Source organism: Mustela putorius, unplaced genomic scaffold (assembly GCF_011764305.1).
Source record: "Mustela putorius furo isolate JIRA1106 unplaced genomic scaffold, ASM1176430v1.1 tig00000224_pilon_pilon_pilon, whole genome shotgun sequence".
NCBI classification, from domain to species: Eukaryota; Metazoa; Chordata; class Mammalia; order Carnivora; family Mustelidae; genus Mustela; species Mustela putorius.
In genome coordinates, this window is record NW_025421321.1 from 17,859,090 (window position 1) to 17,886,818 (window position 27,729).

Consider the following 27,729-nt stretch of genomic DNA (forward strand, 5'->3'; position numbering starts at 1 on the left):
TTAGCAAGAGATCAGATATTTGAGTTCACAGAAAAATGTGACTCGAGAGGCTGTTAGAATTTGGGGCTTATATACTGTTGCTTGGGGAATAGGAGAGGAGGAAAAAGAGCAGTAAGGGGAAAACAAATGACTTTTAGGAGTGATTTATGATAATTTTGACTTCCTTGGTTGTGAAACTCCCTGAGGGGGGATTTACAACAACAGTTCTTTGGGGAGTTTCTGCTTTTAGGGAGATAAGAGAGTTCAAAAACAAAGTCTTCCTCTGATGCTTTCATCTTGGAGTAATTTTTATGCCATTATGACATATTCTGGACCCCACAAGACTGTTTGAGGTTAAACTCAGTATCAGTTAGGACTGTTTATTTTGCACATAACTTGAACCTCAGTATACCCTGGTGTATGAAATTAGAAGTCTAGAAATAGGGTTAGCTTTAATTTAGCGTTGCTTAATCCAGCAGCTCAATGACACCATCCAGAGGACCTAATTTCTCGATCTTTTCTATCTTCGTGATTTGAATTTCAGCTTAACTCTTGCTGGTTCCTCTTTGGTCCTAGGTTGGCTGCCTATCAGTAGCAATTCATGCAACATTCCAAGCAAGATCTCTGCAAGTTGCCTTTATGGGACCATTTAAGCCGTGATTGTGGCCATGATGTGGGCCTAAGACAACTAGTGGGTGGTTGGTATCCCTCTGTTGGAGATAGACAAATGAGATAGCACTACTGGAAAGGGGGAAGAAGGGGAGTGACTGTGGTGTAGACAATCAGCCGTGTCTACTAAGATACTGTCCTGTAGGGCGCCTGGGTGGCTCAGTGGGTTAAGCCGCTGCCTTCGGCTCAGGTCATGATCTCAGGGTCCTGGGATTGAGTCCCGCATCGGGCTCTCTGCTCAGCAGGGAGCCTGCTTCCTCCTCTCTCTCTCTCTGCCTGCCTCTATGCCTACTTGTGATCTCTCTCTGTCAAATAAATAAATAAAATCTTTTAAAAAAAAAAAAAGATACTGTCCTGTAACTAAAGGTTTTTGTGTTTTATAGTGTGAGGCTATCTTTTTTTTTTTTTTAAAGAGTTATTTATTTGACAGACAGAGATTACAAGTAGGCAGAGAGAGAGAGGAGGAAGCAGGCTCCCTGCTGAGCAGAGAGCCCGATGCGGGGCTCGATCCCACGACCCTGGGATCATGACCTGAGCCGAAGGCAGAGGCTTTAACCCACTGAGCCACCCAGGAGCCCCGAGGCTATCTTTTAAATAACTATGATTCCTAGTTATAACCTGCTCTAAATTCTCTAGGGAATCAGCCTAATACAGTATCTTCTTTATTCTGTTATAAACCTTTAAACTTACCTTGGGTTATAAAGTGAATTCAACCCTTCACTGTCATTGTAGATATTTTTAATGAATTTACACATTTAAATTATATGACTCAGAACTGCTTTGAACAGACCTCAGAGGATAGCAATCATTTCATGTATGATTTCTGAAAGCTTTACTCATGTTTTCCAGCTGTGCACTTAGGAGCTTAAGTGATGAAGGGAGCAGTAATTTACATGCATGATTGGGTTAATTTGCCTTTTTTCCTAGGCTTAGTTTTGTATGTAATGCTACAGGTGCTTTTATGTCTGCTTTCCATAAATCTTACGGAAAAATTTTCTATTTCTGAAGTAAATAGAAATGTAGATCTGTGCTGCCCCAGGACAAGGTTCAAAAAGGCAATGAATTTTCACCAAAAAATAGTTTCAGTTAGAGTGGGTGATTCAGTGAGATACATTAAATTTTTTAAAATCTTTCTATACCATATTTGAGCACTTTACCTTTTAATATTAGTTTTTGTATATACTTATTAACTGTCATTTTCTCTATTACTGGAAAAGAAGTAATGTTAGATAAATCTTTACTGACAATACTGGGACCAAAAATTGAAATAGTTTTTAAAAAGCCATAGTTGCATGATCTTAATACAGCTATATCATTGTGTGAGTGTATGTAAGCTATAAAGGTACTGTAGTATATAAATGCTTCAGTGTTTTTGTTCTTGGAAATGAAAAAGAAATATCAAAAAAGGAAGTATTCATATTCTCCCACCTAGAATTATCTCTAAATACATGTTGACATTTTTTGTTTACTATTTTTTATTTTTTTATTATAGTGTAGTTGGCACACTATGTTAATATTAGTTTCAGTGTACGACATGGAGAAGTCAGCATGTAATGCTATTTGCTCAATGCACAATGCTCCTACAGTACCATTGACTAGATCCCCTGAGCTGCATCTTTCATCCCTGTAACTTACTCATTCCATAATGGAAAGCCGGTACCTCACACTCCCCCTGCTGGTCTTGCTCGTACTCCCATCCCCCTGCTTTCTGGCAGTTACCAGTTCTTTGTATTTATGGGTCTGTTTCTGCTTTTGTTTGTTGGTGGACCTTGAGGTTGTTTCTGACTCTTGGCTATTATGATTGGGGCTTTTTTTTTTTTAAGATTTTATTTATTTATTTGACAGAGAGAGATCACAAGCAGGCAGAGAGGCAGGCAGAGAGAGAGAAGGAAGCAGGCTCCCTGCTGAGCAGAGAGCCAGATGCGGGGCTCAATCTCAGGACCCTGAGATCATGACCTGAGCCGAAGGCAGCGGCCTAACCCACTGAGCCACCCAGGCGCCCCTGATTGGGGCTTTTATGAACAGTGATATACAGTTATTTGAGTACCTGTTTCCAGTTCTTTTAGGTATTTATTTAGGAATAGAATTGCTGTGTCATATGGTAATTTTATGTTTAACTTTTTGAGGAATTACCAGATTGTTTTTCCAAGTGTCTGTACCATTTAATATTCCCACAAGCAATATAGCAGGTTTCCAGTTTCTTCACATTGTTACTAATATTTATTTATTTATTTATTTTTAAGAAGATTTATTTTAGAGAGAAAGTGAGAGAGGTGGCATTTGTTGGGGCTTGCAGTCAGAGGGAGGGGGAGAGAAATCCTGAGCGCAGAACTCAACAAAGGGCTCGATCATAGGACCCAGAGATGATGACCTGAGTGGAATTCAAGAGTCGGCTGCTTAACCAACTGATGAGCCACCATATTTGTTTTTTGGGCATTGTCTTGATAGCCATTCTGGTGGATGTGAAGTGGTATTTCATTATGGTCTTGATTTGCATTACCCTGGAGGCTAATGATGTTGGGCACGTTTTCTTTGGAGAAATTTCTATCCAGATTCTTTGCTCATTTTACAGTTGGGTTGTCTTTTTGTTGATGAGTTGTAAGAGTTCTGTATATATTTTGGATACTAGACCGTTGTTCTGAGAAACACGTACTTCACATTTTCCACTTCCTCATATTGTTCATAGTGATGTTTATTATTTTTTTAAAAAAACACTGCTGTATTTGCTGAAATATTCCCTGCCCTTCCCCCTTTTAAGATTTATTTATTTATTTATTTGAAAGAGAGAGAGAGACAGAGACAGAGATCCATTACAAGTAGGCAGAGGTGGGGGAAGCAGGCTCCCTGCCAAGCAGAGAGCCCGATGCGGGGCTCTGGGGCTCAATCCCAGAACCCTGAAATCATGACCTGAGCCGAAGCCAGAGAGTTAACCCACTGAGCCACCCAGGCACCCGTTCCTGCTTATTTTTAATATAATTTGTGCCTCCTTTCCATGGTATGTATTTTTTTAGAGATTCAGTTTGTGACTTTTTAAATCCTCTTTTGTATCTTTGCTTCTTATTTCATTATATATTCTTATTTTATTTCATTAATATTCTTATGTATATTTATCTACCTATTTTTTTTACCTCTTTAATTGAGTGCTCACTATTTCTCCAGCCTTTTCTTTTTCAGTAAGCATTTAAGATTATACTTTTCTTTCTGTGTTGCTTTAGCTGAATGTATCTTGCAAGTTTTTAAAGGTACAGTCTCTTACTCACTTGTCAGAATTTTATTCCTGTTACCATTTGTTTAGAAATGTGTGTGTGTGTGTGTGTGTGTATTTAATTTCTAAGCTTGGTACATCCCAGTTTCATAAGTGTTCTCCGTATACTTGAGGATCATGCATGCTCCCTAATTTTGGTTGCAGAATTTTCTGTGTGTCCATTAGATTAGATAAAGCTTTAGTTCTGTTCACATTGTCTGTATGCTTGCTAATCATTGATCTACTGAGTTATTGAGAGAAGTTTGGATTTCTTTCTATGGTTCAGTCCATTATTGCTTTATATGTTTCTCAACACGCAGCTGTATTTTTCTTTGTGGTGAACTGAGCCTTCATCATTCTTTAGAGACCGTGTCCTTAGTGATGCTTTTTGCCTTAGTTGTTGTTGTGTTTTGTTTTTGTTTGTTTTTTTTGTTGTTGTTGTCTGATAGTAAGAGGGCTATCTGAGAGTCCTTCTTTTTAGTTTTTTACATGGTGTGTAGTTTTCCATCCTTTGTGAGTCTTTATAGTAACAGAGCTTATAGCTGGATTTTATTTATTTTAAATTTTGATAATCTTTTCTTAAGTGACAATTTGGATTTATTTCTATCCTTTTACTATGTGATTCCTATTCTTTCTGGTTCCCCTTACTCGTTCTGTCTTTCTTACGTATCGATTGGTTTTTTGTTTTTTGGTGTTTTTTTTAGATTTTATTTATCTATTTGACAGACAGAGATCACAAGTAGGCAGAGAGGCAGGCAGAGAGAGAGAGAGAGGAGGAAGCAGGCTCCCTGCTGAGCAGAGAGCCCCATGCGGGGCTCGATCCCAGGACCCTGAGACCATGACCTGAGCTGAAGGCAGAGGCTTTAACCTAAACACTGAGCCACCCAGGTGCCCCATCGATTGGGTTTTTAAAATTCCATTTTCCCTTTCCTATTCTTCCCATCCTATCATACCTCCACTGGTTTTGTAAATTATTCGCAAATTTTTACAAAATGTGTATTCATGTCTTATCAAAATCAAGTCTATCAGTATCTTCTCACTTAGCTCCCAAAATAATAGGGTCTTAGGATATCTGAGATCAGATTACGTTTCTTCATTATGGGCTGGTATTTTAGTTCTGTGTTTTTTACCCCTTTAGATTTCCATTCTATATAGTCAGTGTTAAGTTTAGATTTGCCCATATGCTTCCTAATTTCTTTGCTATTCATTTCTTCTTCCTGAATATTCCTCAGGAGTTCTTCTATTGTCAGTCTGTTTAGTTAGGTTTTGTTTGTTTGAAAAGGTCTCTATGCTCTTGAAGGAGATTTTAGTGGGTGTATTATTCCAGATAGTTATTTTTCCTTAGTATCTGTAAGATTGTATTGTGCCGTTCTTTGGCTTGAATTATTATTGTTGGGAAGTCTTGGTTCCAGATACTGATTGCTTTTATTGCTCTGAGTCCAGAGTGGACTTCTTTTTTCTATTTGGATTTGCTATGTTTTCTTAATCAGAGAATTTGTATCTTTTATCTGTTCTGGAAAATTATCAATCATTATCTCTTTAAATGTTGTGTTCTTCATTCTCTTCTCCTAGAACTGTGATCGGACATATGTTAGACTTTCACATTCTTTTTCTGCCATGCGTCTGTGCTGCTCTCTTTGTGATTACTTCAGATGTTCCAGTTCATTGAGTGTCTCTTCAGCGCTGATATGTTTAACCAGTCCATAGGGGTTTTTTTTTCCCAATGACTGTATTTTTTACTTATAAAAGTTACTTTGTTCATTTCTAACTCTGTCTAGTCTTTTTATTTTTAAGTAGCATTTTGTTCTTTGCTCATGTGTTCCATTCTCTATTACTTCAAATATTTTAATATACTTAATATTCCATATCTAAAATTTCTTGGTTTAAATCTACCCCTTGTTTCTGCTGAGTTTTGTTTTGTTTTGTTTTGTTTTTTACTGTTATTGTTGGTGGCTGCTTTCCTTGTCTGTTATGTATATTTAGATTATGAATTTGCACCTATCTCGGTTCTGTCTGTGCAAATCTTACATCCTCCCCCTCCCTCAGATAAAATTTGCCCTTGCCATATATACCGCAATGTAAGCCAGGAACACTTTTGTTTTTGTTGTTTGTTTTTTAAAAAATTTGTGTATTTATGTAGAGAGAAAAAGCAAGAGATTATGTGGGCAAGGGGAGCGGCAGAGGGAGAGAGGAGCATGAAGCCTGATGAAGGTTCGAGATCATGACCTGAGCTGACCCCAGCACCCCATAAGCCAGGAACACTTTTAATTTCTCAGCCTGGAGCTTTTTTGACTTGTTGGAGCAAAGATTTAGCTGCTGAAAAAGAAGCCCCAAATAAAATAATGGTGGCATAAGCAAGAATATGGGCTTACTTTTCTGTCAGAGCAGTGTGAGCGAAGCAGCAGAGGCTGTCAGGATAGCCTTGCTGTCTCTGTGATCTGCCGCCTCCTCTTTTGCTCCAGAACAGAACCCTTCGGGTATTGCCTGACAAGGTACACATCAGCTTACTACCTTATCTTTATTGCAGCAAGCGGGAGAAGACAAAAGGGAAAGAGGAGAGCAGATTATGGAAATGGTACACAGCATTTCTGCTCATTGTTCTCTTGGCCAGAATTTAGTCCTGTCCTCACACCTAGCTGCAAGGGATGCTGGAGATGGAGTCTTTGTTCTTAGCAGTTACATATCCTGTGAGAAGTGGTCAGATCTATCTGTAGAAGGAGAGGATAGTAGACATGACAACAATCAGCAGGCTTTTCCACTGCCAACAAAAATAAACATTTGAAATCCCAACCCCAGTGAAAACCAACTTTTTGTCAGGAAGGAAATTTCGTCTTTTTATTCCCTCTCTTAGGGGCTCAGCCTGATAGAGGAATTTTTTTTTTTTTTAAGGTTTGTTTATTTATGTATTTATTTATTTGAGAGAATGGATGCGATCAAGGGGCAGGAAAGGGCAGAGGGAGGGAGAGAAGTAGACTCCCTGCTGAGCATGGAGCCCCAAAGCAAGGGGCCCTGATGGCGATCTTGACCTGGACCCAAAACCAGGAGTCAGATGCTTAACCTACTGAACCATCCATGTGCCCCCTACAGATGGCTATTAAAAATGGTCCTTGTAACCTGGGTTTATGCTGGCAACCCTTTACTTTGCAGGGGCTCTGACCTCTAGTTTTTGTTTTGTTTTTTTTTTCTTTTTAACTCAACTGTGTATTTATTTGAAAAAACTGCTTATAATATTTAGTATTTGTACTACAGGTAATTTGATCCAGCTGTATCTTTTCTCTTCTTTGGTGTATTGTGTTTATTCTTATTTAAATGACCTAATTTCCTTTCTTTGTTCTTTTATCTTGTTTCTTAATTTCATTATCCCATTTTGGAGTTCCAAGCCTGGATTTCTTTTTCTCCATCTCCTGTGTATAGTCTGATGTAATGAGTGTGTGTGTGTGTGTGTTTCTGGTGATAGGTGGTTGATGTTGTTGGACAGACAACTAGAGGTCATTCCCCCTCCTGAGAATGGAAAATGGAAGGATACCAGTTCTGCTTTCTTCTCCAGATTTAGATTATTAGTGAGTATTCTCAGGGTTTTGTCAGTTCACCAGAAGACTTCTGGAAGATGGGGCAAGGCTAGGAGCTTGACATGGCTCTGCCTCTCTTAAGTTAACTGGAAGAGGCAAATTCTTCAGCAGTATTAGCCCACCAGTGTAGCATTATTTTTCCTTGAAATTATTGTAAGTCTTAGGTTTTTTTTCTACATCATCTTCACTGCCTGTTTGAATCAAATGTGTAATATTAATGATGTTCGTTGTGCAAATGTTTATCATTTATGGGTTTTGCTGTTAACAGATAAATCTACAGAGACCTTATTCATCCCTTGTTGTTTTGCATCTGTTGCATTATTCCTGAGGTTGAATTCCTGGGAGTAAAATTGCTGTGTCAAAGAGTATAACAAATATCTCTGAATCTTGTCTCATACCGCCTTTTTTTTAAGGTTATAACAACTTAGATTCTCACCGGAAGTGAATGAGTATACTAATTTTACTGTAGCCTCATTAGTATCTGGTGGTAGGATTTCTTTTCCTTTAAAAAAAAATAGCTGTAGAATAGTATCTTAAGTTACTTAAATATTCATATCTTTTATCATTGAGTTTTAACATTTTCCTGTGGGTTAGTTTACTACTTACTTTCTCTTTGAATTGTGTGTTTTTATATTGGTCTATTTAATGACCTTGATATTTTTCAGATACTTGCAGACCAAGTTCCTTTATAAAGAAAAGTCGATCTTTCCATTTTTACATTTTGTATAGCTACTTCTACAGATCTTTTTGTATTTTTTTCAGTTAGGTTTATTCAAAAATTTGTATTTTAGTATGATAAATCTCTTGTCGGTTTAAATTTAGAAAGTTATTTGATAAATGTTTTATTCTTTGTTTTCTTGCTGACTTTTTGTAATTTTAATTCTTTATTCTTGGGTTTGGTATGTGAAGAAGGTGTGCTCTGAATAAGTGGGGAGTAATTGGCAAGAGATCTTATTAATCCCATTTATAAAGTTTTTAAAAAATCTCCCTTAGAAAACTGACTCTCTTATATTGTGCTTTTCTACATAATTATTTTTAGTAGGTTTTTGTTTGTTTGTTTGTTTTATTTTGTTCTGTTTTCAAATGGGCTCCACACCCAACTGTGGGGCTTTAACTTAATCCCTGAGATAAGAGTTGGTTGCTTTGGGACATTCGGGCTTCCCTCCCCTAATTCTTTTTTTTTTATAATTTTTATTTGTCCCCCCCCCCCAATTCTTTTTAATAGTTCTTAGTGTCTGTAAGGATATGCTTCGTTCTTTTTTAAAAGGTATTCTTTCCTAATTTTGTCTAAGTTTTGTTTTATTTCAAAAAGGGGATTCCTGTTGGACCATCTCTTAGGAATGAGTAGATGTTAATATTGGGTTTGGTTTTCTCTTTTCGTAGTTTACCTTTTTGCTTACCAGTTGTTTTCAATATTGCAGTAAGCAGTTATTTTTAATAAAAGTCCTAAGTAGTTGGGGTACCTGGATGACAGTCGATTAAGTATCTGCCTTCGGCTCAGGTCATGATCCTGGGGTCCTGGGATCGAGTTCCATACCAGATTCCTTGTTCAGCGGGGAGCCTGCTTCTCCCTCTCCCTCTATCTGCCACTCTGCCTGCCTGTGCACTCGCACTCATGCTCTCTGTCTGTCTCTCTCTCTAATCTATCTGTCTTGAAAAAACAAAGTCCTAAATAGTTGAGACTTTGTTTCTAGGGGCATCTGGATGGCTCAGCCAGTTAAGCATCTCCTTTCGGCCCAGGTCATGATCCCAGGGTTCTGGAATGGAGCCCCGCATTAGGATCCCCGCTGAGCAGGGAGTCTGCTTCTCCCTCTCCCTCTTCCTCTGCCTCCTCTCCCCTACTCAAGCTCTGTGTGTGTGTGTCTCTCTCTCTCAAATAAAGAAATAAAATCTTTTAAAAAAAAAAGATATTCTAAATATCTAAATATTTTGTGTGTACATTTGCCATTGTAAATGAAATCTTTCATTATGATTTTTTGATGACTCTTAGAAGAATTTAGGGAAATAAAGCCTTTAAGAGAGATTATTTATTTTAGAACAAGCCAGAGAGCAGGAACAGGAGGAGGGGCAGACGGAGGTGGAGAGAGAGAATCCTAAGCAGACTTCATTGTGAGCACGGACCCTAACGCCAGGCTTGATCCCAGGATCCTGCGATCGTGACCTGAGCCGAAATCAGGAGTCAGACACTCAAATGACTGAACTAACCAGGCGCCCCCCACCACTATCCTGAAAGATTTTGATCAACTTTAAGTTTGAATAAATGAAATTCTGTAGCTTTTTAATTAACTAATTAATTATTTTTAATTTTGAGGTTCCTAAGATGGATCCTTGGTTTAGGTAAAAACTACACATTCTGTTATAGGCTATGAACATTGAACATTCTTTAGTAATGTTCAGGAAGAACATATTAAACATTGTTTAGGGGGAAATGTAAATAAAAATACTGAATACTACTAGTGACATAAGCTCTGCATCGTTTTCATCTAAGTAATTTTTGGGTGTCTAGAGCTCTAAGCTCCTTATAAACAGAATTTTGCATCTAATAAATGGGAACTCCTTAGTGGCAGAGTAAGTTAAAACATAAGTTTAACTCAAAATACAAGTGAAATTTAAATGAAGGAAAAGAAAACACAATGTTATTCCATCTTTACACATCATTTGTAAAATTTACCTATTCTTTGTTCTGTCTGTAGGTGGAAAACCATGAATTCCTTGTGAAACCTTCATTTGATCCCAATCTGAGTGAATTAAGAGAAATAATGGATGACTTGGAAAAGAAGATGCAGTCAACATTAGTCAGTGCAGCGAGAGATCTAGGTAAGAAGGCCTCATTGGTGGTTTGAATAATTCTTTTGTCTATATAGTGTCCCCACTTGTGCCAGAATTACTTGCCTAGAAGACATAGTGGATCATGCCACTTCTTGCTTAAAGTGCCAGGCCTGCCTTCAACAGAATAAAATTATAGATACTTAGAAGTTGAGATACAGGATGCTTTGCATTTAGAGCCTCACCTAGTGAGAGATTTGTCTCTCAGTAACTTTCCAACCCCAGGATAATCCCACATTCCTGCCAGACAAATCAACCAAGAGGCCCTTGCATCATTTCCTTGAAATAGGATCTGTATTAAATATCACTTCCTCTGTAACCGTCATTCTATTAGTTCATTGATTTGGCTTTGGTATTCGCAAGCATGTCAGTAACATCAGCTTTTTTTAAATGTCTGCCTTCCATACCAGTTTTTGTTTTGTTTTGAGAGAGAGAACGTATGTGGAACTTCAGGGAGGGAAAGAGGGAGAAGGAGAGAGAAAATCTTTTTTTTTTTTTTTTTTTAAATATTTTATTTATTTATTTATTTAACAGAGAACAAGAGATCACAAGTAGGCAGAGAAGCAGGCAGAGAGGGAAAGCAGGCTCCCTGCGGAGCAAAGAGCCCGATGTGGGGCTTGATCCCAGGACTCGGAGACCACGACCCGAGCCAAAGGCAGAGTCCTTAACCCACTGAGCCACCCAGGCGCCCCAGGAGAGAGAAAATCTTAAGCAGGCTCCTTCTCACCCAGTGTAGAGCCTAGGATGGGGCTTGATCTCAGGACCCTGAGATCATGACTTGAGCCAAAATCCAGAGTCTGATGTTTAACCAACTGAGCAGCCCAAGTTCCCCATACTAGATTATTAATTCCCCAGTTAGTCTCACATTATTCACACTAATTTGTTCTGAATTTATGAACCTTTTTGTTTGAGCATCTCTCATACGTATGTTGAATGAATAAATATAGCTTAGCATATTAGTAGAACCCTTAGGCAGTAATTCTTAATAAATTTCTGGAGAATCTGATGAATCCTCTTCCCAGAAATATGTCCATACCTACATATACAAAAAATTTTGCAGATAGTTACCATGGAGAATCCATATATGGACTAACCAGGTAAAGAATCTTTGCCTTTCTTTACTCTTCTCATTTCATAACTCTTTCTACGTTTTTTCTATGATCTCTTCTCTCCTTAGCCCAGAGAAGTCTGTCTTTAGTTGCTGGCTACTACTAATATTTGATAGCCATGCTTTAGCAATTAAATTTGTAAATATGGTCTCTCTCTTCTGATTTGTACTCTAAAGATCACATTGATGAATGAGAGGGTGGGGACAGACTTAGAAAAACTCAAAAATCTTAGGTGAATAAAATCCAGGTGATCGATCATTGCTCATTTTGTGAAATTTCCTACATTTAACAGAAACTGTGTGTCCTTGTTTTACAGAGTTCCATTGTGAGAGACTTAAGTTTTTGTTTGGAAAGTGTGTTTATTTTAATCCTACTCTGTGTTAGCTCCAGAGAAATGCTTCAGTGAAGTAAAGAACCGTGGTGCAGAGCTCCTCAGGGTTAGGGGCCATATGGTGTGAACGCTCTGGACATAGCCTACTGCGGTGCTCTGTAGCCTTGGGATGGCCGTATCCAGAAAGCACTTGCACGTCAGAAGCTACCATTAATACAGAGTTCAAGGATTTTATAGATAGCCTTCGTTCATGTAGTTTTTAAGTGAAGTAAAGTTTGAATAGTTCCCCGTTAGGTCATCATAGTAATTTCCACTGTGCTGTCTTATAGTAAGAGTTAATTATTTTAAACATTTACATTGAAAGATGGCTGTAGGCATCCATGACATGCTTTGTCTTTATTTCCATATAATGAAGGTTTGGATCCTGGCAAACAGATTAAATTGGATTCCAATGCACAGTTTGGTTATTACTTTCGTGTAACATGTAAGGAAGAAAAAGTCCTTCGTAATAATAAAAACTTCAGTACGGTGGACATTCAGAAGAATGGTGTTAAATTTACCAACAGGTTTGTATGCCTACATTATTTTGTTAAACCTTCAGTAGGTTCATGGAACTAAATTATTCTCTGATGAGACATGAATGTTTTATGTTAAGGAAGTTTTACCTTACTTATTGATAGGAGGTATCAGGTGAGAATGAAACTTTATTTTCTTCTAAGAGCCTCATCACATGTTCCAACACACCTTGTTATAAATAACTCCTCTTTTCGTCATTGACTGAAGGGACAGTTTGGGTCTTTTTTTATTTGTTTGTTTGTTTTATCTTTATAGGTTTTATTTATTTAAGAGCACAAACAGCGGGGTGAGTGTGGAGAGGGAGAAGCAGGCTCCCCATTAAGCAGGGAGCCTGACATGGGACCTTGATCCCAGGATCCTGGGATCCAAGGACCTGACCTGAAGGCAGATGCTTAACAGACTGAGCCATCCAGGTGCCCCCTTTCAGTCTGTTTTTAGGATTGTTCTTTCATGGGGCGCTTGGGTGGCTCAATCGGTTTAGCAGCTGCCTTCTACTCATTGCATGATCACGGGATCCTAGGATTGAGTCAGGCTCTGTCTGTTCAGCAGGGAGTCTGCTTCTGCCTCTCTCTCTGCCACTTCTCCAGCTTGTGCTTTCTCCTGCTTACTGTCTGTCTCTCATCTTAAAAAAACAAAAACCTGTTCTTTCACCAGGTGCCTGAGTGACTCAGGGGATGAGTGTCTTGCTCTTGATTTTGGGATCATGATCTTGATTTTCAGATCATGATCCCAGGGTCATGAGATCAAGCCCCCAGTCAGGATTCCCACTCAGCAGGGAGTCTGCTTGATATTCTCTCTCTCTCCTCCTCTTCCCCTCCCCACTCACTCTCTCAAATAAATTTTTTAAAAAATTAAAAAGAAAGATTGTTCTTAGGCACCTGGGAGCCCGGTTGGCTAAGTGTCTGCGTTCGGCTCAGGTCATGATCCCAGGGTGCTGGGATCAAGTCCTGCGTCGAGCTCCTTGTTCAGTGGGGAGCCTGCTTCTCCCTCTGCCTGCCACTCCCCTTGCTTGTGTGTGCTTTCTTTCTATCAAATATAAATAAAACCCTTCAAAAATATATAAAAAAAGATTTTTTCACGTATGTGTCTCACCATTCTTTTGTCAATATGAGATTATATTAGTTTATATTACATTTCCATATCTATTAACATTAGTTCCCCATCGTATCTCTGGTTTATAATTATTTTCACATTTGCTTTTTCTAAGAAGGCTTTGATACCATTTATCAATTTAAAAAATTTTGATATATCAGTTGGATATATAAATTAGGATAGGGAGATGCCTACCAGCTTTAGTGAGGCCGCTTACTAGATTATTGCTTTTTCAAAATCCTGTTTCATATTGAGGAAGATTTTACAAGCTTTTCTTTTCCTTCACTGATGTTAGAAAGTTTCTTAAATAAATTATTTATATGTGAAAGAAGAATTATTTTGAAATAATGTTCTATGATGTGGGGTGAGGACATTAATCTTTTTCCTTCTGTCCTCTGTTAGAATTTATGGGAGGCCTTACATCCACCCATCCTGAATATACCCAGTACTTTACCAGTAGTTTTGTGTATATGATTCCCTTTTATCCATTTATTCAGCGAGTATTTTGTTTATGATGTGCAGTCATTAGTTTCTAGGTGTTCAGACCCCCCACGAATGAAAACAATGTTTGCTTTGTTTTTCGTAACAATTCTGAGATAAATAGGTTTATTTCTCATTATTTAGATGAAGAGGCTGAAACTCCCCCTTCCCCAGGATTACGTAACTAGTAACATTTGATACTCATAGCTAGATCTCCTATTGCCCAACTTAGTAATAGTTGTCTTTCTAGCAAACTATATCCCTGTTCAAACTATATTCAGTAATGGCTTAGCTGAAACAGAACTTTTAGGTTATTATAACCTACTTTGAAGCATCATGGGTTAGTTACAAGTAAATGAGATTGAGCTGAATGACCACATTTAATCTAAAAGTTGAAGAAGATTAATTTATTAATTCATTTTTGTCTGCAAATTGAATCCTTGCTATTTATCTGATTCTTTGATCGTAAAATTTTCCTTCTTTAAAACTGCTGGTGTCTGTCATCCAGAAAAGTCTGCAGTCTTTATTGTAACCTGCAGGGTCTGGTCCCCTCCCATCGACTTTCATCTCTTGTTAGCTCTTTCCTCACATTTTACAGTGTCTTTGTCTCTTGCTTGACTTCCTTTAATTCCTTCTTTTTGCCTGTTTGCTAGTAGTCCTTGCTGCTGCTTCTGCTGCTGCTGCTTGCCCATGCACTGTTCCTGAGCTGTAATATATGTGTTATGCCATCAGCCAATATATTAAGTTTACAGTTGTTGCCTTGGTCAGTGCCTTCCCCTATAGAATGAATGCATCTCTTCTCTGTGCCCCCATCTTGTCTTTTTATTTTTTATTTCATTCCCTTCCTTTGGAATCCGTGAATATTTTTCCTTTACTTTATTCTTATCCTTCCTCGTTTTTTTTTTAAAGATTTTATTTATTTATTTGACAGAGATCACAAGTAGGTAGAGAGGCAGGGGGAAGCAAGCTCCCCACTGAGCAGAGAAGCTCGATGCGGGCCTCAATCCCAGGAGATCATGACCCAAGCCGAAGGCAGAGGCCCAACCCACTGAGCCACCCAGGTGCCCCCTTCCTCATTTTTTATTTCAACTTATAGTTTTCATTTTTTTCTTTACTCAGTAAGATTTGGTTTTCAAAACATTTTCTTACTTCGACAGCCTTCAGTATCAAAAGCAGCTATATACTACAATAACGAGAGAAACTGTGGTGTGTGTATAAATTTGGAAAGGGGGGATGGGGACCCCTGGGTGGCTCAGTTGGTTAAGCATCTGACTTTGGCTTGGGTCATGATCCCAGGGTCCTGGGATTGGGCCCTCCATTGGACTCTCTGCTCAACGGGGAGCCTGCTTCTCCCTTTGCCTGCCGTTCCCTCTGCTTGTTCTCTCTCTCTGTCTTTCTGACAAATAAAATCTTTTAAAAAAAAAAAAGTGCGGGGTAAGATGGTCTCTTTGAAATGAGGATGAAGACTTAATTCCATTTAAATATTTTAGAAAAGGTCAGATCAATACTTGGGAATAAATGTTACAGCAAGAATTGGTGCCAATAGGCTCTTTTCAGACAGCATAAATGTTAATACACTGAATTCCATCCACATCTGCCCCTAATGAGTTGCCCATTTTCTACTCACATTTTCACTTTAATTATTGTTTTGGTGCTTTATAGGATAGATGCTCTGGATATATTTTATGTAGAACATATTACTTCAGTAGATGTTTTGATATTTTTAGTAATGTGATTATCTTGACTTGCAGTAAACTGACTTCTCTCAATGAAGAGTATACCAAAAATAAAACTGAGTACGAGGAAGCCCAGGATGCCATTGTTAAAGAAATTGTCAATATTTCTTCAGGTAAATTAACAGAACCAGTGCATCAAATGTTATTAATATAACCTGGTTTTTAGTAATAGAAAAGATACTGGTATGTTTCAGAGTGTTTTTTTAAAAAAAAAGATGTTAACACACTGTTTATTATGTTAGGCTACCTATAAAATAATGTGTGTGGTATTGTGGTGGGAAGAGTAACTGGAAATAACTCTTACACAGAAAGATAAGCTAGTGCAGGCTGAGTGGGAATACCCTGAGAAACAGACCCGTATAAAAGCACAAAATTTATTGTAGTTGTAACAAGGAAAAGAGACTCCAAGGACTGAAGGCACTAATAATTTTAGATTATTTTTGGGCTCATGCTCTAAGTTTTGGAAATAAATATCACTAAAAAACAAATAGGAAGGTGATACATGATACATGAAGCAAGCCTTTTCGAGTTGTATATGCCATTTTGTAGATTTTTAGACTTCCTTCTGGAGGACACTGTTTGAGTGGAGGACACTGATTGCATCGCTTACCACTGTGGTGTTGCCCTTGACACAGAATGAATGTATGTTTAGCACAGGTGGGGCTGATGTGTTAAACTGGAAGGTTTTGCCTGTCATCACTTGTATATTGACTATAACTTTTATTGTGCCTTCCAAAAATACACCAACGAACTACTTCAACCAAGTGATCAAAGGTGGCATAATCAGTAATAGAACAAATGACTTTTATGTGCATCTTGATGTGATGTAGAGGGAAGAACACAGTATTGTCCATGTGGTATTCTTGACAAAAATGTTTAACCTGATTGTTAACAAGAAAGGAAAGGGAGATAAATTTAGATTGTGGGACATTCTTTTTAAGGCTTGTACTCTTTAAAAATGTCTGTGTCATGGTAGCAAAAACGGAATGGCCGTGATCTGTTCTAGATTATAGGAGACTTAAGGGACACAACGAGCAGATCAGCAGATGGTCCTGAATGGATCCAGGTCTAGGAGTTGGGGGTGGGAGAGAGCTATCAGGGACACTCAGGACAAATTGGCGAAATTTGATAAGACATAACATAATATTGGTATCCTATTTCTTGGGGTGTGTATTGTGAGTAAGTAGGAGGATGTCCTCATTTCCAAGGTATTCATGCATTTAAAAACTATGTGCTTGTATAATTCTGTGAATTAATAATTTTACTATTACGAATTTTATAGTAAAATAAACATAAAATTTAAAGGTTGGTGGTTTTTTTTTTTTTTTTAAATTTTATTTATTTGTGAGAACGTGAGTGGGATAGGGAGAGGGAGAAGCAGACTCTCCACTGAGCAGGGAGCCTGATGGGGGGCTCCATCCCAGGACCCTGAGATCTTGACCCAAGCCAAAGGCAGGCGCTCATCTGATGCTCAGCTGAGCCACTCAGGCACCCCAAAAGGGTTTTAATACACTTTATGTATTAGTGTTGAGGTGAATGAGTTTTGTAAATATTCTGTGTTTTGCTTGGTGGTATCAGATAACTATAGTTGAAAATGCCTAGATTGCATTTTTAAGGACCCTGTAAATACTATATATTCAAACTGGGAGTCTTCCTCAAAAAGAAATAGTATCAGCTCAGATTCATCAAGCATCTTCTAGGTTAAAAAAGGTGCTAGCTTCAAACATTTAAATGGAGGGTGTTTTGTATTTAGAGTTACCTTGACTTTATTCGTTTATTTATTTATTTATTTTAGTTTTGTTTGTTTATTTGGAGCGAGAATAATAGAGCACAAGCAGGGAAGAGAGGCTGAGAGAGAGGGAGCAGACTCCCCACTGAGCAGGGAGCCCAGTGTGGGGCCCTGCCCTAAGACCCCAGGATCATGACCTGAGCCAAATGATCGGAGCATAACATAACCGACTGAGCCACCCAGATGCCCCTAGAGTTACCTTGAATTTAAATGAAACCTTTTCTTGGTCTAATATACACGTTATCTGTATTTAAAAATATAATGGGTCATTTCTGTGGTTCTTTATCTTGCTATTAAACCAGAATAGGTGATGCTGTTAAGAGCCAGGTGATAAGAAATACCTTAAGAGGCTTCAGTTTCCTTTTTTTAAAGTAGTTACAGTTAAGTACTCTGTTAATGTTTAAGTAATTCTTGCAGATTCTTGTTCCTACATAAAAGGGTTATGTGAACCATTCTTTTCCTTTTTTTTTTTTTTTTTTCTTTTAAAAAGAATACCTGTTAGATAAAACAGGAATAAATTGGAAGTGGTGAAACAGTAAGAGAATTACTTGTATTCAGCCATTCATAAGTTAATTTTTATTTGTAAAACATTATATCACTTTTATGGGGAGCAGGGGAATCAAAGATGAATCCTGTTTGCTGCCACAGTATTCTCATGAATGTCCTTTAAAGCTTTTGACACATTGATGCCTGTGTGATAGTTCTACATAACATATGGGATGTTTCACTAACCCCTCTAAGCTATTAAAATTTTAGAATCTATTCTATAAATTTTGACTGAATTGCCTGCCACATATCAGGGGCTTTTTAGTATACATAATAGCTTTTAGTTTTAATGTTCTAGAAGAGTAGAATCTCACTGGAAGTATTTTAAGTGACAATTATGCATCTAAATTTTGCTAAAATTAAACTGCATGTGGTACTGATTGGGGGGAAAAAAAGCTCAAGTAAACAACTCGTATGGTCAGGTTTATACAGGCACAGGCCTTGATAGTGACATTATTTTATTACAACCTGGTGTTTACATGTATCTTCTGATAAGCAGCTGTGTGTTTTCTGTTTTAATGAATTTTGGTAAGAGAGGACATCATACTCTTTCTATTTTTGAAATCTATTCATAGTAGAGGAAGATGTAATACATTTTAACTTTCTGGTAAGGCTTTAGGTGTTCAATTTTGGTTATGGCAAACTTCTGTTAATTTTTTGAAAAGTAATAAATTAGAAAATGGATTTTAAATTCCCAAATAGGGAAGTTAAATTTATTTCTATAACTGCTTATATGTATTTTCTTTGTTCAGTATTCCTTGGCACATTTTCTGTTTTTATACAGGATATGTAGAACCAATGCAGACACTCAATGATGTGTTGGCTCAGCTAGATGCAGTTGTCAGCTTTGCTCACGTGTCAAATGGAGCACCTGTTCCCTATGTACGTCCGGTCATTTTGGAAAAAGGACAAGGAAGAATTACACTGAAAGCGTCCAGACATGCTTGTGTTGAAGTTCAGGATGAAGTTGCATTTATACCTAATGATGTTCACTTTGAAAAAGATAAACAGATGTTCCACATCATTACTGGTAAAAAAAAAAAAAAAAAAAAAAAAAAAAAAAAAAAAAACCAACTAATTTATGGTAATTTATGGGCTTTGTGGGGGGTAATGATTCCATTTTTTTATGTTGGAGTGGAATTACTTAAAACTGATGAAGAAAATCCTAGTTCTTGATGTTATAAAAAGAACGAGTTATTCATCCTAGTTACTGATATGTTCACTTTTGGGTTAGAGGGAAGATTTAGAAGGAGGGGGAGGCCTTAAGGAGCAAATGTCATCTTTACATGAAACTTCTGTTCCAAAGGTTTCGTGCGTTTAAAAGTGAACATCCCTTCAACCTCAAAGCCTACCTTTGAGCCAGACCTTTCAATAGTGAGGTCATTGAAGGTGAAGCAAAACTGATTGCTGGAATGACCTCAGCTTAGGGTAGCAATTCTTTTAAAGACATGGGACTGTATTTCTGTGAAATTTGAAAAAAGTTTGCTCATAGACTAATGCAGCATGTCTCAAGCTGAAGTATTTTTAGATGTTAACCAGATTCTAGACAACAAAAATGGAGGGGGTACTCTTTGGGCAAATGTATTTGGGAAACAGTGATAATATTCTAGTTCCCCAAATGGATTTTCATGTTGTTCATAGCAGCGTTAAGTAAGGTTGTGTCTTAGGGCTTTAGTATGGAGTTTAAGTGATTTGAAGGATTAGACCATACTAACTCATTCACTAATAGCCTCATTTATTAATTATTTACAGTGTTTAGTTAATCAGTTAGGTGTGTACTGTTTTTCTGGATGACGTAAAATTACCCTGCCGGCAGCTGTATGAGCTGTGGGAAAATCTGTAGTTCTTATAGGCAAATTACAGGTAAGGTATATTTTTCATAGTCCTTTCAATGAAGAGTGCAGTGTAAGTTTGTGTGAAGGAAAAAGAGCATTACTCTGGCAGTTGATGGTTCTGCTGCTTCTATGCCATATCCATGCAACCAGGTGATTAGTCACAAATGTGCGATTAGTGGCAGGAATAAATTAATAATCTTGCTTTTTGATGTAATTTATTTTAAAGGCCCCAATATGGGAGGTAAATCCACTTATATTCGCCAAACTGGGGTAGTAGTTCTCATGGCCCAGATTGGGTGTTTTGTGCCATGTGAGTCAGCGGAAATATCCATTGTGGACTGCATCCTGGCCCGCGTAGGGGCTGGCGACAGTCAGTTGAAAGGAGTCTCCACATTCATGGCTGAAATGCTAGAAACTGCTTCTATTCTCAGGTGAGTGATTTTCCCAGTCCCCTCAAAATGGAAATGAATCTCCCTGTCCTGTAAAGTACATTTAGAGATTCATATATAAAACATCAGTTTAATAGTTCCAGATCCAGTTTAATAGTTTTCTTGTGAACTTTATACACTTCATATTGTCCTAAAAGAGTAATTCATAATAGTCGAGGAAAACTTTGATTTTTCATTTATCTTAAGGTTTCTGGTAGTTTTTCACCTTATAACCCCCACCACTGCCATGTTCTTGCTTAAACTGTTCACAATATCTGGAATGTTTACCCGTGTCCTTTCCAGTCTTTAAAGGTCTTAGTGACAGAAATTCTACTTCTCTGATGACTTCTCTTGTCAATTAAGCTTCAGGTCATGGGTATTTCTTTGAACTCTTTGACATGCCTGTAATATATTTGTTTTTTTATTTTAGAGGTTACTGAAATCTCTTTGCCTTATTTCACTTTTAAGGTGCTTCTTTAAAGGCAGAGAAGCTATGCCTTTCATTTCTTGGTGTCTTCTAAAGCACATCACATATAGTAGATCCCTAGTAAATTACTGCTCATTATTTGTTTGTGGGGAAGTACAGAAACAGTACAAAGAGTTGGTATAGTAATTGGTCAGCAAGCTAATATTCATAACTTAAATAAGCAAAAGATGTCAGTGGAAATTCACAGGAAAATAAATGAATGATATGCACATGAAGAACTGTTGCATTCTTGGGGCTCCTGGATGGCTCAGTCAGATAAATATGCAACTCTTGATCTCAGCTCATGTCTTGACTTAATAGTCATGAGTTCAAGCCCCATACTGGGCTCCATGCTGGGTGTAGAGCCACTTAAAAATAAAAAGTACTATTGCATTCTCTAATTGAGGGAAAAAAAATTCCCCTCCTTACATTCACTTAAAGAAGAGAAAAGGAAGAATGCTAATACCTGATTGGTAGGGCTGCAGCCAGCGTGCCTGTTTACATGACCACCAGCTGCATGTCCTTAACATGACACCCTTGACCTGTCTTCATGCGGTATTCGTAAAGTCTGGGCTGGTTTGATTGGCAATAAATGAATGATAAATGATTCGAAATTCTTTTATTATTATTTGTGAGATTGGTAATTTTTACAAAAAATATTTCTCCATCACTTGTTTATGACCATGCCCATTTTCTTCTTTTAAGTGACTATTGAATTTTTTATATATGAAGATAATCTGGGTTTTGTGGCACATCTTTCCCATTGTATTGTCTTAATTTTTTTTTTTTCATTGTCACATATTATATCATGGGCGATTTTCATGTAATTGTGTGTTTCAGGTCTGCAACCAAAGATTCTTTAATAATCATAGATGAATTGGGAAGAGGAACCTCTACATATGATGGATTTGGATTAGCATGGGCTATATCAGAGTACATTGCGACAAAGATTGGTGCTTTTTGCATGTTTGCAACACATTTTCATGAACTTACTGCCTTGGCCAATCACATACCAACTGTTAATAATCTACATGTCACAGCACTAACTACTGAAGAAACCTTAACTATGCTTTATCAGGTGAAGAAAGGTGAGTGTATACCACTGGTATACTGTAAATTCAGGTGTGGCAGTGGGAAATTTCCACCCATGACATCATGAATCATTGCCTTATTCTGAATGAATTATTCATGTTTGTCAGAACACATTTACTTTTTTTTTTTTAATTAAAAAAAATTTTTTTAAGATTGATTTTACTCATTTGACAGAGATCACAAGTAGGCAGAAAGGCAGACGGTAGGGTGGGAGTGGGGGCGGTGGGGGAAGCAGGCTCCCTGCTGAGCAGAGAGCCCGATGCTGGCCTTGATCCCAGGACCCTGAGATCATGACCTGAGCCAAAGGAAGAGGCATAACCCACTCCCAGGCGTCCTTAATTCATAATCTGGGTACAAGGACAAGGTGCATTATATTTCTGTGTCTCACAGTAGGATGACAGTTATACAAAGAATAACTCATACTCTTCAACATTACCACAGAAGGTTTTATACCTCCATGGCAGCCTTATTTCTTGTCAAAGTAGATAGTGACAATAATAAGCTTTGAAGTTCTAGGACGGCTGTTACTGTTTAAGGAACCATTTATTATAATTACTTCATTGGAATTTTAATGGTGTATTACACAAACAGGTTCATTTATTTATTTTTTTAAAGGTTTTATGAGCCAAAGGCAGAGGCTTTAACCCACTGAGCTACCCAGTCGCCCCACAAACAGGTTCATTTAAAGATGGGGTTTCCACAGATCCTGAAATTGTTAGTAGTTCTCACATAGGGAATGACTTGTAGGCATTCTGTCCTTTCAGAAAAGTGTCATTTTGTGGGTCTGGCAGCTAATGAGATTTACCAAGTTGATGAGATTAATGCGCTGTAAAGTTTTGGCTGCCTAAGCGTTTCACCAGTCATTGGAATAGCTTTTTCAGATAGCTATCTGATTTTCCAAGAACACATTTTTACTGCATCAGTTGGTTGATACAAGTACAAAAATATTTTTGGTTCTTTTATCCTTTGTTCTTATGCTTCAGTGGGAATCCTTTTAACTTACCCTGTTCACATTATTGTTGATACTTTTAGGGCCGCTCACCCTGCTTGAGCTTTCCTGTTTTCTCTCTGTCAAATAAATAAAACAATAAAAAAATAAAATAAGATACAGATAATTTTAGTTGGACCTGGCATTTAGCATGAAGTTGAAGTTTTGCTTTTTGTTTTGTGCTTTGTATGATAAATGGGTTGAGAATTTAATTTATTTATTAGAGAGACCAAGCATGAGCATGCAAGAGGGTGGGGAGGGGCAGAGGGAGAGAATCTTTTTTATTTTTTTTTTTTAAGATTTAATTTATTTATCTGACAGACAGAGATCACAAGTAGGCAGAGAGGCAGGCAGAGAGAGAGAGGGAAGCAGGCTCCCTGCTGAGCAGAGAGCCGGATGCAGGGCTTGATTCCAGGACCCTGGGACCATGACCTGAGCCAAAGACAGGCTTTAACCCCCTGAGCCTGAAGCATGCTGTGAGGCTCCATCTCACAGCCCCACCTGCCCCATCATGACCTGAGCCGAAACCAAGGGTTGGATGCTTAATCAGCTGAGCCACCCAGGTGGCTCAAAATTTTATTTTTAATTTGACACAGAGGGAGTGAGAGAGAGCACAAGCAGCAGGAAGAGGGAGAAGCAGACTCCTCAATGAGCAGGGAGCCCAATGAGGGGCTTGATCCAGGACCCCGGGATCATGACCTGAGCCAATCAGACTCTTAACCAACTGAGCCACCCAGGCTCCCCTGGGTTCAGAGTTTTGAAAGACCAGTTAACCCGAGGAGAAAATAGTGGTATGTCTGTGCATCACTATGGCTGTTTATCAGACGTTTGCTTCTGTTTTGTTTTTGTTTGTTTCTCTTAGTTGTGTGGAGTATCCAGCCCCAGAATGCATGGGCTATATAACTAGGCCAAAAAAATTTTTACAGTTGATACATAGTTGAGGCAAAAGTGGAAGCTCCATGATAACTCTGTAAGCATCACTTGTATTAAACATCTGGAAGGAATGTTATAATTCCATTTATTTTCTGCAAACAGGGATGAAGATAAGCTACCTAGTCTATAAAATTTACTAATAATTTGGGTCCAAAATTACATTGTCATGTGTTTGCAGTAGTTCAGAATAAGAATAAGATTATGTAAGAATGGGGGGTGCCTGGGTGGCTCAGTTGTTAAGCATCTGCCTTCGGCTCAGGTCATGATCCCAGGGTCCTGGGATTAAGCCCCATATTGGGCCCCTTGCTCAGTGGGGAGCCTGCTTTTCCCTCTCCAGTTCCTCTGTGCTTGTGTTCCTTCTTGCTGTCTCTCTCTGTCATAAATAAAATGTTAAAAAAAAAAAAAGAAAGAAAGAAAGATTACGTAAGAATGGTACGCAATTCTAAGACCAGTATTGTAAATTTATTTATCAAGCCAATTTCGTGAAGTCTATCTAGAAAATGATGTAGGCAGATCTAGAGAATGGACCGTTCAGTAATAAGCCATATATTTTGAGTTAAATGCTCTTTATTAGTGATACACATTTATCTTGTTTTTTTCTTCATACTTTATTTAATTCCTCCCTTATGAAATGGGAAAACGTCAGAGGGACAGTTGAGTTAATTTTTCTTCAGATTCTGATATTTGTCCAGACCTCTGAGGAATCACTATCAATCTTTTCTTCTTTTTTTTTTGGATATTTTAATTTTTCCCACTGCATTTGTCAAGGATAAGATAAAACCCTGTGTGCATTACTTTCCACTAAAGACTTAATTAAAATTCCTTCATCTAAGTTACTCTGAAACATTTGGCTAATGTATTTGAAATACAAAATTAAGTTTCCAACTGACAAAGTGAGATGGATAAGTTCTATTTACATCAGTTGTTTTCTCTTTCTGCCTGCTGCTCACAACTCCCAAATTTCTTGTAGGTGTCTGTGATCAAAGTTTTGGGATTCACGTTGCAGAGCTTGCAAATTTCCCTAGGCATGTAATAGAGTGTGCTAGACAGAAAGCTCTGGAACTAGAGGAGTTTCAGAATATTGGAGGATCACAAGGATATGATGATACGGAACCAGCAGCAAAGAGGTGCTATCTGGAAAGAGAGGTTTGTTATATTGTGTTTGTAATTATTTAACCCTGTGTTAGATCCATGAGGTCCCAAGTGATGTTAATACTTACTTGATCATTCATTGTTGCCTTTCACTTTGATTTCTTTGCATGGCAAAGACTTCATCTGTATCATTTTGATTTCTGACAAAAAGAGAGTATGTAAGTACCACATTTAAAATGTAGGAGGACAGGAATGTTAGTCTAGGTTTAAAGTAATTCCAAGGAGTTACAGATGTCCAGGCACTTTTTTGATTACTTCATAAACAAATAGGTCAAGTCAGTTAATGGTATATTTACTCAGTTAATTGCTTAGTTAAGGGAATAAGAAAGAAACAGTTCCTGCGTTCCATTTGTCTAGAATCTGGTTGGGAAGATATTACGGAACATGTTAAGGAGAATCATGCAGTATATGACATGTTTACTCTGGACAGCTCTTTTTGGGCAAGATGTTTCACTTCTCATGGGAGAAGTATATCTTAAGTTAGGCCTTCTCTGAGTGATGAATGAAATTTAGATGTACAGAAAGGTACAGCTTATGCTCAACATATTTTTTTTAAAAGTAGAGGGGTAATTCTCTGCAATAATGAAAATAAAATTAATTCACTGCTGGGTTCCAGCAGCATTTACTTCTTGTCATGATTTTAGCTTTTACCAGTGAGTTTTTTACTTGAAGGATAGATAATGGTTGATCATAATAGATGATCGTGTATGATTTTTAAGCTTTAAAGGTATAGTTTTGTCTTTTGTCCCTAGATAGGCAGGAGAAATGTGTTATATCTTGTTACTAGTTTAAGTTAGGGAGGTTGCGGTAGAGTGTTATTTTCAGCACCACAGCTGTTGGTGGTCTGGGGTTAGGTAGGCTCTTTTATGTAATCCCTAATTTCTAAATAGCAGAAACCATCTACTTTTGATAACATTAATTACATTGTCCAAAAAAATACTAAATAAATTCTGAAGTTTTTTGAAAAAAAACTTTAAAGGAGATGTATAACTATCGATGTTCAGTCTAGAATCTGTCTTTATTTGAAAGAGTGCACTTGTTATTTAATAGAGAAATATATCTTCTTTACCTTACCATTCGGGATATCTACCTGTCAACCCTTAAGGTACTTACTACGAACTAGCTCCCGGTATGAAAAGCAGGCTTTTAGTTCTGCTTCATACGTGATGATAAACATTTACACAACACTTACCCTTTCCCAGGCACTGTCCTATGTACTTCCAAGCACACGCATTCACTTTCCAGTTCTCCCAGGAGCCCTGTGATGTTGAGAATACTATCATCCCCTTGTTGTGAATGAGGAATGTGGGTTAAGTAATTTCCCCATGGTCACATGGCAAGTAATGGCCATGCTCTTTAGAATGCCAATGATTGGCCAGTAAAATAGTAATTTAAAAATTCTGTCCATATTTGAGTACTGAATTTTCAGTGACTGTTTATGCCTTATAGTATTTATAAACTTAAATTCTTTTTTTCCCAGAAGATTAAGTTTATATATCAATAATGAAAGGTGAGGGATTGGGGGACTACTAATTATTTAACCCTGTGTTAGATCCATGAGGTCCCAAGTGATGTTAATACTTACTTGATCATTCATTGTTGCCTTTCACTTTGATTTCTTTGCATGGCAAAGACTTCATCTGTATCATCTGTATCATTTTGATTTCTGACAAAAAGAGAGTATGTAAGTACCACATTTAAAATGTAGGAGGACAGGAATGTTAGTCTAGTTAGTCTAGGTTAACCCTGCTGAATATGGGTGGGGAAGACCATCTTTCCAGTAAATAGCCCCTTTTCATTAGCAGCTGAAAATGTATTTATAAATATCCTTTAATGACTTTCTTTGGAGAAATACAGTCAAATAAGGGCTTTCTGTATATTGGATAGTTCACCTCACAATTTAAAGAATGTTCTTTGATTATTGGGTGGTGTGTTATAGGTTGAAATTTAATGAAACAATTCATTACAATTTATTTTGACTTTTTAAAAAGACATTTTAAAGACTAATGGAGCATTCATATATCTTTCAGCAAGGTGAAAAAATTATTCAGGAGTTTTTATCCAAGGTGAAGCAAGTGCCTTTTACTGAAATGTCGGAAGAAAACATCACAATGAAGTTAAAACAGCTGAAAGCTGAGGTAGTAGCAAAGAATAATAGTTTTGTAAATGAAATCATTTCACGAATCAAAGTTACTACATGAGAAAATCCCACCAAAGGAGTAAAGAGAATACTGATAAGCTGTTGTCTAGAACACTTTTGTATTGTTTTATACTAACTCTGTTTTCATAGTGCTGGCAATTTGAGACCCATGGGATATCAACTTAATAAAATATTTAGTAATACTTTGAGTACATTGTCAAGGATCTTTATTTTCGAAGAATGAGAGCTGTAGCTGAGGGATACTTAAATGGGCATGGGCAGTAGGCCGTGTGTTGAATTTTACAAATAAAGTCATGTAGTTTGTGGAATTTGAAATGCATTGTATTTCTTTGTAATAGAACTTGTATACATGTTTCTTGCAAAATGGTATGGAAAAAGCAAGTTACACCCAAAGACTTTGCAAAACTAAAGCCTCCTAAAGCTAGAAGGAACCATGGAAATCATTTCCATTGGTCTGTTTATTAAATAATTTCCACAGTGTCTATTTATTGGCAGGAGCTAGGTTGACTGGATACACATTAGCCAAGGAGTTTATTATAAACCTGGAGTGTGTGTGATCCTCCACCCTGTGTGCCATTCTCCCACATCCCTCTGTGGGGACACTTAGAAATCTGCATTCTAATAAAACCTTTCAGATTGGGAATGCTGATTTAGTCTACTTCTCTTATTTTACAGGAAAGAGTTGGAATGGTTAACCCTGCTGAATATGGGTGGGGAAGACCATCTTT

The 27,729-nt window shown here is 37.6% G+C and overlaps 1 protein-coding gene across 3 annotated transcripts in view; it reads left to right on the plus strand.

Annotated features, from left to right (window-relative positions):
* Positions 1-27,189, plus strand: part of MSH2 (mutS homolog 2) — a 78,760-nt gene extending 51,571 nt beyond the window's left edge. Inside the window, exons 9-17 of one of the 3 annotated variants that reach the window (XM_045077809.1) lie at positions 10,155-10,278; positions 12,143-12,293; positions 15,627-15,724; positions 18,731-18,976; positions 20,008-20,212; positions 21,516-21,763; positions 24,659-24,834; positions 26,474-26,524; positions 26,871-26,996. In XM_045077809.1, coding sequence (XP_044933744.1) covers positions 10,155-10,278; positions 12,143-12,293; positions 15,627-15,724; positions 18,731-18,976; positions 20,008-20,212; positions 21,516-21,763; positions 24,659-24,834; positions 26,474-26,503 — 1,278 coding nt within the window. In that variant the 3' untranslated portion in view covers positions 26,504-26,524; positions 26,871-26,996. The other 2 variants (XM_045077810.1, XM_045077808.1) reach the window with 2 other exon arrangements.
* The last annotated feature ends 540 nt before the right edge of the window (positions 27,190-27,729 follow it).